This window comes from Gobius niger, assembly GCF_951799975.1.
Source record: "Gobius niger genome assembly, chromosome: 3".
In the NCBI taxonomy this organism is placed as follows: Eukaryota; Metazoa; Chordata; class Actinopteri; order Gobiiformes; family Gobiidae; genus Gobius; species Gobius niger.
The window spans coordinates 25185339-25203054 of NC_136854.1; the positions used below are offsets into that span (position 1 = coordinate 25185339).

General features: G+C 40.8%; 1 protein-coding gene across 1 annotated transcript; it reads left to right on the plus strand.

The window, feature by feature from the left end:
• The first annotated feature begins 645 nt into the window (after positions 1-645).
• LOC306960990 (sphingosine kinase 1-like) lies at positions 646-16799 on the plus strand. Its single transcript, XM_079553601.1, has 5 exons — positions 646-1172; positions 8161-8307; positions 12050-12147; positions 12999-13114; positions 15796-16799. The coding sequence occupies exons 1-5, from the start codon at positions 749-751 to the stop codon at positions 16652-16654; spliced, it is 1644 nt and encodes a 547-aa protein (XP_079409727.1). The 5' UTR covers positions 646-748; the 3' UTR covers positions 16655-16799.
• Positions 16800-17716: the final 917 nt, after the last annotated feature.

The window sequence follows — 17716 nt, forward strand, 5'->3', positions numbered from 1 at the left end:
TAGGTCCAAAGCGCTCCAAAGTAATGAGCCAGTCACCAGTTTATGCCACTAGACGCAATGTAAACTATTTTTAGGTTAATTTTTTATTATTATTTTTATTTTTTTATTTTTTTAATTTTATTTTTATTTTTTTTATTTTTTTTTAAACACATTATGAAGGTGCTTCAAGGGTCAAGTGTTTTGAAAGGTACTTCGTGTGAGATGTTTGAGAACCACTGGTGTAACATACTGCATACAACACAATACCTTTGTAGTATAACATTTCATCACAGAAGTTTGACTCTGGAGCGTGTGTGTGTGATGTGAACCAACACTAGAGGGCGGTAGATAACTTCAAAGAGCATCCTCTGAACTTTGCAAACTGCTTACAAGTTACATTCTGTAAAGTACAATGACATAACGCTACAAAATCCGAAAGTCAGACCAGAAAATAAATATATTTATCATGTCAATGCTTTATTTGAGAGGAAAAAAAAGGTAGAACTAGGTGAGGTGAAACTGAAGATAAAATAGTTTCCCAAATATATTAGTTAAGAAGTGATTTTTAGAAGCATGTTCTTTCTTTTGGCTATTTATTTACTCATGCATGTTTTATTATGAAAGAGCAAACCGGGTGTTGCGCGTGCGACTGCCTCACACTTGCCCTCGCGGCTGCAGCTGACAGTCACTACTCCACACTGGAGTCGTGTTACAGAGTACTCTGTTGTCCGGAGCTATGTGAGGTGCGCTCTTCTGTGGTCCCGTCAGGATGGAGCCCAGACGAGCACCACCGGACCGGGACATTGACACCAGCCCGGTGACCCTGTACGGGGAGTTCACGGCCATCGGCAACAGGAAAGTGCGGTACGCGGTGAGTCTGACCGAGAAGGAGCTGATCATCCAGAGGTTATCGTCCGCACCTGTCCCGCGGAACAAGGTGCTGCTGAACCTGAAGGATTGCGTGGGGTGTCGGGCGTACCGCGGGGAGGATAACACGGACCCGGCAGCGTACTTCACAGCCTACTTTTACCCCCTGCGAAAGCGCTGGATGAGCTCCGGGACGTCCAGACAGAGAGTGGAGCAGGGGTTTCGGCTCAGCGCCTTGCAGGACCCGAGCTACAACCTGGAGGAGGCGGAGAAGTGGGCCCGGGCTGTCAGGGAGAGATCTGCCCGGCAACAGTATCCGAGAGACGGTAAGAGACCATGGCAACTCCCGGGGCAACAGGGTCTGGAAGAAGGACACATATCTGCAAGAGCACAACAAACAAACAAACAAAAAACACAAGTAAAGTGAGAAACGGAGGAGTAGGTCTACACGTACTGCCTTAAAAGTTTGCCACACATTTTTTGGTAATCTTTGAAACATTATAGTAAACTCAGTGTACTTGTGTTGAGTGGTCCAACAATAGCCGAGGTTTGGGTATTTGCTAATGGGCTATTCATCATAAAATAGATATTTTCTTTCTTGAGTAAAATCATTTTACATTAACAAAAGTTTGGCTTATGGTATTGTTAAGAAAAATAAATAATTTTAAATCCTAAATTAAAAGGCCTCAGTTGATGCAAACTTAAACTTATTTAATATTGTATTGTCTATTTTGCTAACTCTGCTCGTCTTAATAGTAATTGTTCTTCCTGGCTCAAGATAAACAAAACAAAACGTGTTTCAAGTTCTAAGTGCAAAACCACAAGTTAATTTCAATATAGAAGCACAATGGAAACTAAAAGGGTTAGCACAGTGGAACTTGTGGAACGTGAATAGATATGGACCCTGCGTCATGAGATGCACTTTTCTTAATCTTAATCCCACAGTGCACGAATAAAACAAAATGGCTGTGGATGAAAGGTGAGAGTAGTATCCTATTTCAACAATGGTAAACAAACCTGCAAAAGGACACACACACACACACACACACACACACACACACACACACACACACACACACACACACACACACACACACACACACACACACACACACACACACACACACACACACACACACACACACTCACACACACACGTCTCAGAAGCAGTGAGCGCACGCCTCATACAATATAAAATGAATCTTTATTCCGCCTTGTAGAAGCTTTCTCTGGCCGCACACTTTTCCTAATTGGCACAAATATATTTATTGACCTGGAAACATTCTTGTGGAACCTTATACTGGCCGCCAATGTGCAGAGACACAAAGGAGAAGACGGGGGCAACTCAAGTCTACATTACAGGCTGACTAAACTTGAGACAGCGATCCAACAGGTTTCAGCCCAGGACGGTCAATATATCTTTTGTCAACATCTAGATAAAGATGGGAAACGTTTATTATCTCTGAAACCATTTATTATCTCTGATATCTTTGGTATATCAATTACTCCAACTGACAACTGATGGTATGTTTTGGGCTAGGCTTAACAAGAGGATTGAAAGATATCATGAGTGGAGATTGTCTCATGACTTTTATTTAACTCAAACTGATATTGTCCCTTGTCAAATCACAACGATTTTTCAGTTACTACTAGGGCTGAGCAATATGGACTAAAAGTCATATCCCGATATATTTTGTTTGAATATCGATATATGATATACATCCCGATATTTTTTCCGCAAAGTGAGAGCTGTGAAATGAAATGTTAAGTCAATGTCAAAGCCAAATGTGAGTAGTTTTATTGAAAACTCACTATAAAATGTAAACATAAACACTGTATAACAAAGCTCCGTGAGGTGCACATGTAAATAAAAAATTATCTTAAATAAAAATATTCTAGAAAATAAAATGGGTCAATCTTTTTCTTAGGGCAGCGTTTATATATATAAAGAGATAATAAAATAAAGTGCTCAGTTAAAGATAAACTTTTTAAAAATCGGCTTGAGATTACCTGTTTCTTTTTGGTAACTTAATAGTTTATCTGAATTTGAAATATCCCAATATATGCGACATGGTCTAATTCCATATCTCGTATAAAAATATCTCATATATCGATATATCTTAAATATTGATATATCGTCCAGCTCTAGTTACTACCTAAACAGAATTGAACCTTTTGCATGAATACATGGATTGCCTATGAGGCTAAAAACAATGGCCGCTGCTGTGGTCCAGGACGTTAACAGCCTCTTCATCAGTGCCAGCCGCCTTTCGTACAAGAGAGGACTGGGGTTCAGGGCTGCTTTGAGAAAGCTCCTGCTGTGAGGTAGTACTTTCCAGTCAGACTGTGAACACTGACGTGGTTACATAGTTAGAGATATGTAATCGAAGTGCATATGCATCACTACATGTGACTTTGAAATATTTTGTTAGGATTGTGGGTTTAACTTACTATACTTTCTTTTTTACAATAAAAAGTATAGTAAGTTACCGAAAGTTTAATCATTTAGTTCATAATACGGACACAAATAATTGCACACCCCTTTTTGTAAATGAACTGCACTTTTTGCCTTCGCAGCTGGATGACCTCAGAGAGTGTAGCTGCTGCCTTCTAAAGAATATGTGGTATGGGTTTTATAAGTCCATTTCCTCTTGGCACACTGCTCATTTGTACGCATTTAGTAGCCTTTTATGCAAGCACAAATAACGTCATGCTTAGCTGTGCTGGTTTTCTTGTCATCTGGCCAATGCTGTATGCACAAGAAGATCATCTGATGGTAAGTCCAGAAAAAAAACCTATGTGACAAATGCAATAACCAGGATCCTGCACATGTTTTCCCCAGTGTCAACATAGAGAAGACAAGCTTACCTTTTAGAACTAGTGTGCCTCAAACCTTTCACACAACTATCACCAAAGAGAAATGTGGCTCTCTAAGTACCACCACCACCAAGACTACAGGACTAATACTGGGGCAAGGTTTAATAGACAAAAAGACTAAAAATGTTTCTAAAACCAAAGTCTTGTGCACTACTGTTTGAGAACCACTCTTTTGTAGCGAAAACAATTTATTCAGACTTGGGACTGATACAAAGGTTTCGCAGGTTGATGACCATCTTTACAAATCTCATACAATACGTGGGTCACCTTGTGTGCTGTCCAGAAAATAACACAAAATGATTTCAACAGAAACCTCAGCGTGGGGAAGTCTGCCTTTCTTAATATAGGCTCTCTTCAAACCCTAAACCGCCGGCACCTCACGCTCCTCCCCTCCACGCCCTTTGTGGTCAGACTTGGTAAAGCGCTGCTCACTTGTGTAGTCTCCGAGCTCTTTGATTCACACATACTATAGTGGAGGAGCGTTTTTATCACCCGTGCAAGTGCTACTGATGCTACTTTAGCGATGTGTGTAAGCTGTATAATGACTGAATGAGTGATGTGTAGAGGATCACACATAAAAAAGACCAAAGCCACACACCGTGCAGATTTAAATGGCTATCATTAGCTTAGCACTAGCGTATAGTTATGTCGTCTGTGCTGCTATCAAATAACCATCTTCCGCTCAGACATTTGGGAAGAAAACATGCACATGCTTGAATCCGTTCACATTAAGGAGAATCAAAAGACAACAGTGATTTCAAATATCCCAATTTTTTTTTTTTAACTTGTGCTGCAAAGAATAATGAAATTGAGTAGAACACCGCTGAGAGTTGTACAAACTGTTTCTCTCCTCTGTCTATTTCTGCACCCAGATATTACAGGATGCTCTTGGAAAATTTGTTTATTCCGGCTCCCGGGCTTTCCCTCTCATTGAAGCTGTCATTTCCTTTGGTGGAGACCTTTCTAGTGATTATTGCATGATGCTCTAAGACAGTTCCCATGCACTGGGTTTGAAGATGGCACGTCTTTGATCAAAGGACAAGTGTGGAGATGCTTAAAGACAAGTGCCTGGAAACTATCATTGTAAGATAAGTCCAAGATAAGGTCAGAAATCATCTTCGGAGTCAAAGCGGAAGCCTATTTGTTAATAGCCATTAAAAGATGAACTCCATTACCATCCCCAAAGCATTGTCTTTGCATTGAGCCTCAGTGCCACTTTTGGGCTCTGTGCCACACTGTGACAGGGGCCAGGCTAATGACAGAGGGGGAAGTAGAAAGAGCGGGCATTTGACAAAGAGATAAATGGAGGAATGTTTGGAGAAGGGAGGCGCACCGGAAGAGCCATAGGATTTAATTTTGACAACAAGAGAGGCACGAGAGAGCTCCGACACGGCAAGGTCATGGCCTTAAGTGGCAGCTGGCAGCCGTGAGATTTATGACCCGGCTTCTGACATTTATCTCCACAATTCAGACTTTTCACTTTAGTCTGTAGAGAAAGGAGCAAACCCCAAGTTAATATGTAATTCAGATAAATTGGCTGATAGAGTTGATAAGGGTAGAATTCCTGTGGGTTGAGACACTTAATATATCTCCAATGTGCTGCTGTTTCACCACCCACGTTTCCCTCGGGACATGATAAAGCGACATGGGAATGGACCTGCTCTGCTGCTGTTTAGAGAACTGTGCCCTTGAGTTTCATAATACAACATTTTTACCTTTAATGTGACAATATGGTGATAATAATATTGCTGGCTATGTACATAAAACTTAAAACATACACATTTCTTACCGGCCCCTCATGCTCAGCTGGACACGGGCAATCATATTTTTGGTGTTAATTATTATTTAAACAAGACTTTTTTGAAAAAAATGTATATGAAACTTAATGTTGAAGAATGTGAAGTCAAAACAAAGTCAAGTCTGGTTTGAGAAGAGTCGAGCTGGCTCACAATGAAGACTCAAAACGCATGTTAATAGACCCCTAGTCATTCAAATGCTTCTTATTCTATGTATGGTGTGAAATGCTATTCGGTATCTTCCCCTTTTCATGTAACGCCACCTACCATACCACTTTTGAGTTGAATTGAAGATGGGCCCAAGATATTTGAGAAAGTTTTTTTTTTACTTTTGATTTTATTCAGTTTTTTTGTTTATTCATTTGTCTATTTATGTATTGTTGTTTAGCGTATTAGCATATTCTCTTGTATGACTACTACCCGCAGTGAAGTCTGGAATGCTGCAGGTGTTCAATTCTTTCCATACTTTCAGTTTGATCTGACGTCTCAATTAACTGGATTTAAAAAAAAAAAAGGTGTGGACCAGCAGATACAAAGGTGTGTTTTTAAGATTATTTCAGGAATGTCAGCCCCACCTTTACTATAAACTATACACCTACAAATGACCAGCACTTTATTGAATGCCATACATTTTTGATTATTTAGTCATTTATGTCGTTGATTATAGCTCTTCTCGGTGATGAATGCGTATCTTTGCGTAGGCAGAGGGTGAGGTGTGTGAGCCATTTGATTCTGACCTGTTTCACTGCATTCCTGCGCTGCAACTGTTTGTCTGCGAGGTTCAAGACAATAGCAGCTTATCACCGAGGCGCTAGTTATTCATTTATCTGCAGTCAAGCTTGTTGGATCGGCTCGTTTTCCTCCACTTGATCTGATCTGTGAAAAGCAAGACGGAAATTATCTCAATGTTGGATCTCTTTAGAGGTTTTTTGTTTGTTTTTCAGACGCTAGAACAACATCATTCATTATTAATTGTGTTGTCTTTTTTGAGAAATATCTAAAAGAAAAATTAGCAAATGATGAAATTATTATATTTCTGGTTAGATCCGTGATTTCAATGTACCACACCAAAAAAGGCCATACTGTGCAACCTTTCACCACCCAACAAATAACATAAAGTATATTGTGCACATTTCATTGCGGTTGTTTGTAATTGCTTGAACATGACTCAATAAACCTTCTTTGTGTGGGCTCTCCACTCCTCAAACCTGACTCGTACCTGTGGTGTGAGCGGGACATCACCAGCTCGTGACCATGGAGATGTTGCGGCTTCGTTTTGATTATAGGTATCCTCACATGAGATTCAACCAGTGGGGCTGCCTCCCATCTCACCATCTCAATTATGCAATATAGACCTCAGGCTGCTGTTTCCTCCTCCTCCTTCCACCACAGTACCAAAGTCCTAATTGTGCACAGCTATTGTTTTATTTCAACTGCTTGCCCCCTCTGCTTGCAGCAAAAGTGTTTTTTGTGTGCAAAGCTGTATTATTGACTGTTTTCCACACATTATATGGAGTTTTAAAATATGAATAGTATGCTTAGGTTAGTTAGTTCACTCAAGAATATTCTTTAAATGGGCCATTTATTATATGTGAAGATAATGTACCCCAGGATGATGCCCTCCAAACCGTCTTCCTCTGTCTAAGCCCTGAAGAGTTCATAATCTTGAGCGGTTTGGATCTGCACTTGTAGTACACCTGCAACTCAATGTAACACTCTACAATTCCCTCTGATCTCGTGGCTTCAATGCAGTATAAAAGTTGCATCAGAGACTGAAGCCTTTACACATTGCAAAACAGTTTTAGGGTTGGTTACCTAATACAGTATAGCAGATGGAGGTGCCAGAGGTACTAATAATACACACTCTAAAAGTCTAAAACTTACAAAAAGAAAAAGGATTAATTTTTGTACAATGCAAAATCTTCTATGTATGTAATAGTCACATTAGTAGTGATGCATTCTGTGACACGAAATAATACAATATGGATTAAACGAGTGGTGAGGGTCAGGACCCCCTTGGGAGTCGCGGGACACTGAAGTGGGGGTCGCTAGATGATTTTGACATGTTTTTTTGATTGAAAAAAAGCACATTTTAGTGAAATTAAGCCAAACATAATTAAATTGCATTTTAATTTTAATTTTGTACCTTAAATTATTACATGTTTTTAATTATTGTACTAACTGAAACTATTATATGCTTGCTAATTACATTTTACAGAAGGGGGTCCCGAGTTGTCGATTGAGTGATTTTGTGTCGATTTTGTGTGTCGTTCCTATATTCTTTCAGACTAACTTGTGAATCAAACTTATTTCTGAAGAATTTCATAAATAGTTTATTAGCTCCCTTGATGTATTTCTGAGTCAGTTCTTTCTGGTGAGAATATGTAAAAGCAAAGCCCAGACTTTTGCTTACATTGAGTAAATTGTACTTTGTAGTTCTCCAAATGTTTCCATGGCGCTTCCTAGTGTTTTGAACTCCACAAACGTTGCATGAATCTTTACTGGTCACTTGAATCACTTGAATCATTGGATAAGATCAGTGTAAGATCAGTATTATTCACTTGTAGCTTCACTTTGCCCCAGTATGAACTTCACAGACTGTGTAATTGTCAGTGTGTGACCAGCTGCTGTCTCTGTGCAGGGTTGGTGATGAGTGAGCCGTCCCGTCGGCGGATGATGCTGCTGGTGAACCCTCAGAGTGGGAGGGGCCAGGCCCTGTCTCTATACAACTCTCACATCCAGAAAATGCTCCACGAGGCAGATGTCCTGCATACTCTGGTCATCACAGGTAAGTCCACCCTAAGTACTCCCAAACTATACGTGTGTGCACGGAAATTATAAAATCATTATAATTACTTATAGCCAACTCTTTACAGAAAGGTGACATCAAAGGGTTTCAAATGTTGAAAGAATAAGGACCATTAGATTGATTTTATTTATTGGTTTATTTGGTCGGGATAGTTCATGTTAATAAACTAAAGTCCTCGAATATGTCCATACCAGGGAAAAGTGATGACTGAAACCCAAGGTTATACCCGGGGTCACATTTTGTCCATGTGAAAATGGAACAACGTTCACTGTCCATCGTGTTTACATGCGTGTGTCTCATATACAATATGTTCATTAACATGCACTGTCCCAAACAACAAGACAGGAAAATCAGCCTCTATAAAACAAAATGCTGCTAATGTACAATGATTAGCTGCAGTTTGATTTGCAAAGGGTGTGCGTTAACTTCAGATTAAAAACAGCTGCACAAAAAAAGACAGAGCGTTGTCCTAAATCTCTCACATACCTAAAAGAAAGTGAAACCTTATACAATCTAGAAATTAGAATAATGTGATGAAAATGCCTTTATCTCTTTGATTATAAAAAAATATTGATTAATCTTTTTATCGCCACATTAACTTTTTGTAATGTCTACTACAGTGAGAGTAGCTGGTCACACAGCAGTCCTGTTAGCTCCACCCTCTTTGTTAAATCCTCTCACTTTTATCAAGAGTGTTACACCAATCAACAGCGTTTGACCCACATACATGTGCTCTGTTATGTCATATGGACATTTGTGATAAACGACAGGCTTCCTATAATCTGAAGCATCTAGTTTCATACAGTCACTGAAGTTACAGACGTTTTTACACATTTCTTTGTCATTTTCATCACATTTATAGTTTTCATCACATTATTTTAAATTATAGATTTCACTTTTTTGGTATGTTTCTTCCTCTTCTTCTTAGACCTTCCTATCGGTGCCTCGTACAGCGGTGCATTAGAGAGGACATTACAATATTGTCATTTGTCAGGTTGTTTTTGCTCAAAAAAGTATCTTTATTTGACAACAGATGTAACTGAAGTGTACTTTGTACAAAAAATGTTGTTGTTTATTAGTTGCATGTGTCTGGGCGTTTATCATGATGTGGTGAAAGTTCCCATTTAGAGACTTGCTTATTTAGAGCGGTTGATGCCACTTACAGTAATTGCACATTGGTATAAATGTGTCTTGACTGAGTTTAGGTTTCTCTCCACTGGCAGCCCACAAACGATTGCCCATGTTTGAAAGTGACCTGTACACATTTTTGGTGGCAAATCCTAATTTGGGCTTCTGACTCATCTCACAATTGTGAATATAACTTATTTTGACATGAACTGCTTGCTCTGGGTGTAAAGCTGTCCATCTGTTGCTCCACAAAGGTTCTATCATTGTGTGAAAATAGTGCAATATCTTTATTTCAAAGTTTATCAACAAAATAACAATCAACAAAAATAATGCTTCGTTTGAATCTATATCCGAAGTCTTTCTGAGTGACAACCATCAGTCACAATGCTCAGGAGATCTGCATAACTCCTCGTACCATTGAGTCACAACCCGCTGCTTCTGTCAGTGGCCCAAAGTCATCTGCATCAACTTACAGCTGCACTGCTTTGTTTTACTGTGGACCTCCCGTCTAAAAGCCGTTTTCAGTCCATGCTTATTTCAGGAAAAGTGATGTGGCTTGACTGGTTAGAGCAAATGGATTCCCCTTTTGTGTGGAGTTCAGGGAAGCTAGGTTTACAACAATGGCCTGGGAAATCAGATCTGTCTCTGTGGACGCGGTGCAGGCCTTCCATGGGATAACATTGCTGCTTCATTTACATAGCAGAGCAAAGGAACAGAAAATCTCCCAACAAAGACTGCTATCAGGGGTAAAGTGTAGTGAGAAGATCATACATGAGTGCTGCTCAGTTTAATTTGTTTTCTGAACTCAAGAATGTGATAAATCAACATATTTTAGATCAGAGTCCAGGCAAATGAAACCCATAAATCACTGATTGTAATTGTAGATCCAGCTTGTGTTTCACAGAGATGAGCAGAGTAGCCAAATATTACCGACATAGAAGTAAAAAGTATTTGGTGAAAATGAAATAAAAACATTTTGAAAGGAAATATGTGATTTAAGTGTTGATGTAGGCTAGTATAACACAAAGGGGGTCATTTGCTCAAACGTGGAGGCCCTAATACAATAATACACGCAATTTCAAAAAGTAGATTAGGTGCAACAAATAGCTATATGTTAATATCCAGCTGGTGTTTATCACCTGTCTTTATAAATGACCCATATGTCATTTTTTCCAAACAATACCAAGCAGAAATAGATTAAAGACCTCTTACAATAAGGCAAGATTTAAAACTTAACATGATTTTTATGTCAACCTCAAGCTTTTTTCCTCTTAAATATTTACTTTTTCGCAAATAAAATATATTGTAATTAATAAAATTACTCAAGTACTGTGTGAGAAACCTACTCAAAGGAGTCAAATTACTTCCAACAATTACTCAATAAATATACTTGAGTAAATGCAACTGAATACCTCCCACCTCTGCTTTTTGATTAATAATACTGTAAATCATAATAAAGGAGGTCACAAAGAAAGCTTTTACGTCTATTGAATATGTGCAGTGAGTGGTTGCAGTCTGTTTCTGCTAGTGAACAAAGTCCTCTTTTACAACTGTCTCAGTCAGTACGTCTTCTGTGTCATTGTAGGTCTTTGAGAATCACAGTTATAGGGCCCCATCTTGTGTTTCTAAACGCAGACTTAGCACACTTAAATGGGAAGTACTTCAGGTGGAGAAATACTCATGGCCAATGCGATGTTATGTACAGTACAAGACGCAGCACAAGGGGGAGGGAGATGGGTTGTAGGGGAGTGGGGGTTAATATGTGCTTTTGTTTTGGTCACGTTGACGCAGTTACGGCTGAGCGAGTGCCGACTTCCGCCACAACGGAATTTGGCATGAGCTTTGTTTTTTGCAGACTAAGATGTTCTTACCTTAACTTAGACGAGGTGATGCGTACCTGGTCTGGGCTTTACGTGTGTGCTCAATCAACACCGAATAGCTTTTGTCAGCATTTAGCCTCTCCTCCTCTCCTCTATGGACCCAAACAGAGGTGAAGTTAGAAGCGACCAAGCTCTTCCACGTTTTCCCTATTTAAATATGATTACGTGAGTAGTTACACGGTCCAAGTATAGTTACACAAAATTAAACGTCGATTTTCTAAGTGGAAAAAAAGGAGCCCTTTGACATCCGCACAGTAAGGTCGATGTGCTTCTAAGGTATTATTACGCCATACAATATAGTACCCCTTTTCAAAATGTAAAGTAAATATTGTCCTATATAGGTTATGTCGATCACTGACGACACCTTATCACAAAACACGTCTGCATGACATGGTTCAGGCCTGCGTTAATCTGATGGAGTGCTTTTGGGTAACAGCTCAGTCTTATTGGCACATCACTAGATACTTCATTTAAGACCATAGATCAGCTTTCCATCCCTAAGGGAACGGGCCCGGAGCGTTAGGCCTCTGTCTCGATTGACCTCCGATTGCACCCAGGACTTGAATAAATTACCTCGCCAATCTTCTTGAGCATTTGTCAGGAAAGCCGCGACCTTTGCCCCTTTTATCGCCAGCTGACGGCCGACATGGAAGGTCTTTATGATTTATGCATGTTTGAGGATGCACCTGTTAAGATGAGTGTGTTTTTTGCAGAACGGCAGAATCACGCCCGCGAACTGGTGCGGGACAAGATGGACCTGGCGCAGTGGGACGCCCTGGTCATAGTGTCAGGGGATGGACTCCTGTTTGAGGTACAGCTCATTCCAAGCTTTTCTACCCTTTTGTAACACTTGGCATTAGAAGTGTGACAATATATCGTTTTTTAATATATATATTGCGATATTTTGCGGGACGATACAATACCGATACTTTTTATTACTATATTGATACTTTTAATGATATTACACATATTAATTGGCAACTTCATGCATATTAATGAGGTAGCGGGGCTCCACTGCTTTCAGTCAGGACAGTAGGGGGCAGCACTACAATTTTAAGCACTTGGGCCAAACACTGTCACACAAATATTACTTTTAATGAAAAACGTGATGTATTGTAGGCTATTTTTGTGAAATGTATCGATTATCACAGTATCGGTGCATCATGAGATCATCATTATCGTGAGCCATGTATCGCACATCGTATGGAATCGTGAGGTACCTAGAGGTTCCCACCCCTACTTGGCAGTTATTTAGCTTAAAACCTGAGAAATGTGATGTTAAATTATCCTGCATTTGAGCTTCAAGAACTCCATCAAGACACTGGTCGTTTTTAATTGTAATAAAAATATACATATATGTTCATGACAGGTGAACTGACTTACTTCATGGATAAATGCTTTAACATTATTGCTATTACATACACTCGCACACTATAGGCTGAAACCTCCAGCTTGGTATCTCTGATGAAAGGGAGCTTTGATGATTGCTCCTGCCTCCTGAAAAGTTCCCCCAGCGGCATTTATGGATAAATCAAATTCTTCTTTGATAGAAAATACAGACTATTGATAACCAAACTAAATCAAAGCAGGCACAATCTTCTTGGTGAAACTATAGATTACCGTTTACTTTGTTAAAAGCCTTGCATCCTCTGTGTCTTTCAGGTGATTAATGGCCTGCTGGAGCGTCCCGACTGGGAGGAGGCCATTCGAATGCCCCTGGCCATTCTTCCTGGAGGCTCCGGCAATGCCCTGGCAGCATCAGTGCACCACTACTCTGGGTCAGTTTGATCTGCTAGACACATCTGAAAATGATCTGCCACCCATGCTGCTTTTTATTGCACCATGTCATTTTTCTTTGACACTGTTGACTTTTTGCATGTGCCTTTTGCGCATGGATAAATCCAGCTTAAATCACATGCTTTGGCAAACGGGGTCAAAGCTAAAAGTTGAAATCTGTCACGGAGGGGCTTCAAAGAAACATCACAGTAGTGTTGCAACAAATCAAATTAACTGCAACTATAGCAAACTATAAACATTTTTTTTTAAAAATAATGATCGATGATATTAATTTAATAATCATTACGCATTATCTGATCAATGTGGCTTTAATAACAAATATTATTTGTACTGGGTCCACAGTTTGCATTTATTATTGACCTTAAAGGGACTATACGGAGTTTAAAAATGTTAAAATTGTGTGTGTTACTCCCTCTACTTACCTCTCCCTCCAGCAATGTCCTAATGCGTAGAATGAGCCCAGACCTGTTCACCACAGCTGCCTGTAAAATCCTGCGCTGTCACTCAAAAAGGTGTTACTTCGGGTCCGAAGTGCCGTCATGAGCTTAATATAGAAAGTGCAGTTACATGTATGAGCTGAGGTGGCAGTAGTGAGTATAAAATGGCCAACTTGCATCTAGCCCCTTTAATCTAGGTAAAACTTGATTAAACAACTAAACCAACTTGTCAAAATACCTGTTTGACAAGTCGACCATTGCATTAGTCATTAGTTGCACTCCGACTCACCAACGACTCTGAGCCCGGAGGTAGCTATGTCTATTACTGGCCTTTCTCAAAGTCATTGTAGTCACGAGTTTCACCCAAAGTCCTTCAGAGCTTACTTAGAGCTGAAGGCTTCGAGCTTTCCAACGGAAAAGGCCTCTTCCATTATTAATGATTTGCTCATTTGACTGATTGGCTGCAGTTCATTCAACCAAAACACTGAGCAAAAAGCAGCTGAAGGACAGTGAGGACAGATGACTGTAGCGAGCAGTGCATTATAAAAATGGTCCTGGGTTTATGGTAATGTTTGCTGTGACAATGCGTGTTATATATGATAATAGGCAAGGCAGGTGTATTTGTTGAGCACAATTTGTACACAACGTAATTTAAAGTGTTTATTATAAATTCAAGATTGTATTAGAAGTCGGCTACAAACTGTTAATTACATTTGAAAGGCATATAAAACATAATCATTCTAGTAGCTACTTATTAATGGTACTCTTGGTGTACGCTCTTGCTGTGGTGTATCTGCAGCGGGACAACAATAGGCTGTGTCCAGACTGAGTCCAGAGCATCGGGACAATGACGGGAAGAGACCAGACGCTGCTTTGTTTGTTCTGTGGCACTGGGCACATCCAGAACTCGTCCCCGTGCAGAAACGCTCTCTTTATCCGCGGCTCAATGAAGGGTTCAGCGAGGCTATGGACAGACGCATCAAGCAGCAGCTAGAACATATCTGGGATTATGCAATGCACCAAACGGGTCAAAAGCCTCCTCTCACAGGCACGGTCTCCCTCCGTTGGTGAGGGAAAGACACTGCAGGAAATGTATGAAATGTTCAAATCAGTTGTTTTGGGGGAAAGTGAGTAGGTTATTTAATGAAAAGTGCTTTTTTAGTAATTTATCTGATCTGTCATTCATGCCAAATGTTCTAACCTGAAGTTAACAGTAGCAGGTGTTTGTAGTGTAGAACACGGCCTAAAACAAACATGCTTTGTAATTTAAAAATGGCTAACTTATGATTATCTTTGTTAAACTTAATGTAGTAATTATTTGAAGTTTTGGGGGTGTTTTTTTTGTTCCAGCAGCCCATAGTTGTAGCAGCTCTAAAAAAACATTGGTAGGAAAAGTAATGCTAAGATTATAAGATGTTTTATGCATTTACAAAAATCTAATAATGACTGCTTAGCTTTTACTTTCATTATTTTGTATTTAGAGTGCCCTTCAACTACGTTTCTTCAAGTCCCATGTCACAGCTGATTTCCGAGTATTTGAAAGCTGAGCTGCTGAATATTTCCTGTGGATAAATTGTGCTTCATGAATATGGAAGCACGCGCCGCGCCGCTCACACCCGCGGGACCTCGGGCAGCCGCCGTTGTAATTGGCTGTGGGTAGAAACTGCAGCGGATTTGTGCACAAGCCGTTATCATGCCCTTTGACCTTGCTCTCCCAGATGGGCCGGTCCTTTGTTGTCTGAGCGCCTCATCGTGTCTCTGTCCCATCAGCTGTCTCTGTCCCACCACAGAACACCTTCCGCCATCTCCCATCACAGGCATATAAGATCAACGCTCACAGTGTTTTGCGATGCTCTTTTTGGAGCTCAGCCTGAAATTAAAGAGACAGAGCCTCGACCCAGATTCAAATCTAAAAATATGAACTTTGCCTTGTTTGCTTCTTCGCTCTTTATTATCCTCAAAGGAACTGCGAACAGTGATGGCTGTTCAGTTTTCTAGTTTTGTTCAATGGGGCAGTTTGTTAGCAAAAACAGATGAGGTTTGAAATGGCCATTTGCTTAGCAGTGTTTTCAATCACCAAATCTGTTTCAGTGCAATAAAGATAAATTCTTCTTGATTAAGCTCACTGTCACTCAACTTTAGTGTTGCTAAAGATCAGACAGATCAAACAGATCAAAACTGCTTGCCATGCTGCCTCTACGCCTAATTACACTGTTTGTTTGTAGGTCCACACCTGTGTCCTGTGAGGAGCTGCTCACCAGCTGCGGCTTCCTCCTCTGCAAAGGTCTGGTGTCCCGCATGGACCTGGTCTCGGTCCACCTGATGTCCGGCCCTCGGGTCTTCTCCTTCCTGTCTCTGGCCTGGGGCTTTGTGGCAGACGTGGACATCGAGAGTGAGAAGTACCGCCATGTTGGAGCGGCCCGGTTCACTGTTGGGACACTGGTGAGACTGGCCTCACTGCGGGTGTACCGGGGCAGACTGGCTTACCTCCCTGCTTCAGTGGACAAGCACGAGGACCAGCCCAACCAGACGTCCTCTCTGTGGCCTGCCTCAAAAATGCGCAGCTTTTCCGATGACAACGGCTGCCCGATTCCTGAACAAAACTCCTGCCATTCCAACAACTCTGTCAAAGTTACGAGGAGGGAGAATGGGCTCCACAGAAACATCCCCCAAAGCCCCCCTGGCCCTCAGGACTCTCTGCTGCCCCCTTTAGACCAACCTGTCCCGAGTAACTGGGTGGTAGTCCCGGAGGAAGACTTTGTCCTTGTGTTGGCTATGTACCAGTCCCACTTGGCTCAGGACCTGCTTGCGGCTCCAGACTCCGCTTTAGACGACGGCCTTATTCATCTTATCTATGTAAGAGCGGGGACATCCCGGGCCGCTTTGCTGAGGCTGTTTCTTGCTATGGAAAAAGGCGCACATTTGACCACAAACTGCCAACATCTGGTGCACGTCAAAGTCCGGGCACTCAGACTAGAGCCGCACTCCCCCAAAGGGATCATTGCAGTGGACGGGGAGGTGGTGGAGTATGGGCCGGTGCAAGCGCAGGTGCACAGGGGGCTGGCCAGGTTAATAACGGGATGACCCCAATTCTGCAGATGCACTCCACTGTTTCATGATGTAACAGTTACAATGGGCTCTGTTTGCTTTGAATTATTTTATTATAGTAGTCTGATGCTGAAATTATTACAACAATTTGAAGTTCTTTGCTACTGGTACAATTTGAACGGTAAACATTACTAATTTAATTTGCATCAGCTTTGGAAGAAAAGAAAGAAAGCAAAGGTATTCAGAGCCTTTAAATTACTACAGACTCATTTCATTGCTGTCAATCATATTTTGGGAATTTTCATAAAAGTTTATGTTTTGACGGTGACATTGGGGGAAAATTATCTGTATAGCACTTTTTAAAGACATGGGTGCTTCAAAGACTATTGTGGATCAAACTGTATTTAATTTACTTCACTAAATAGAAAAATGTACAGGCCTACAAGAAATTTTCATGGTCAAACTGCACATTTATCATGTTAAATTTTTGGCCTTAAAGACGATACAAACTGTAGAAAAAGATCTCACACAAGTGCCAGACAGACCCAGTCCTCAATGCTCGCTATTCAGTTCCTTCTGTTTAGGTATCAGGTCCTGCTCTCATTGTGCGAGTCTGTGATGCTACTCGAGGACTTCACCTTTCGATGACCTCAGCTTTTGTCTCAAAAACAAAACATGGCCGACCAGAGTCACATGATCAGCTATTGCTGTAACTCAAGTTATGAGCCGTCCAGTCAAATGCAGCTTTTAAATGGAAACATGTTGTTAAGAGAAACCTGTGCAGTGGGAAAGACTGTGCATTATTTAACAATTTAATTTATTTATGCACAGGAAAATGAACGCTTCTCGTCTCCCTATATGCGATGTAGCTCACTGTTTTCGTAGGTGTGCTGTCCCGGTCTGATAAAATATGCTCTGTCATCCTGTTACATGCAGAATGTTTGTTCTTGTGACAAGGATGGCGTTTTATCGTGTCTTATGCAACACCAGATGATTGTGTTTATGCCCTCGCCTTCCCCCCGGGACAAGGACGAGGGGTTCACAGTGGCACTTTGTTTCGCCTCATACCAGGGCATTCACATGAGTATACTGTATTTT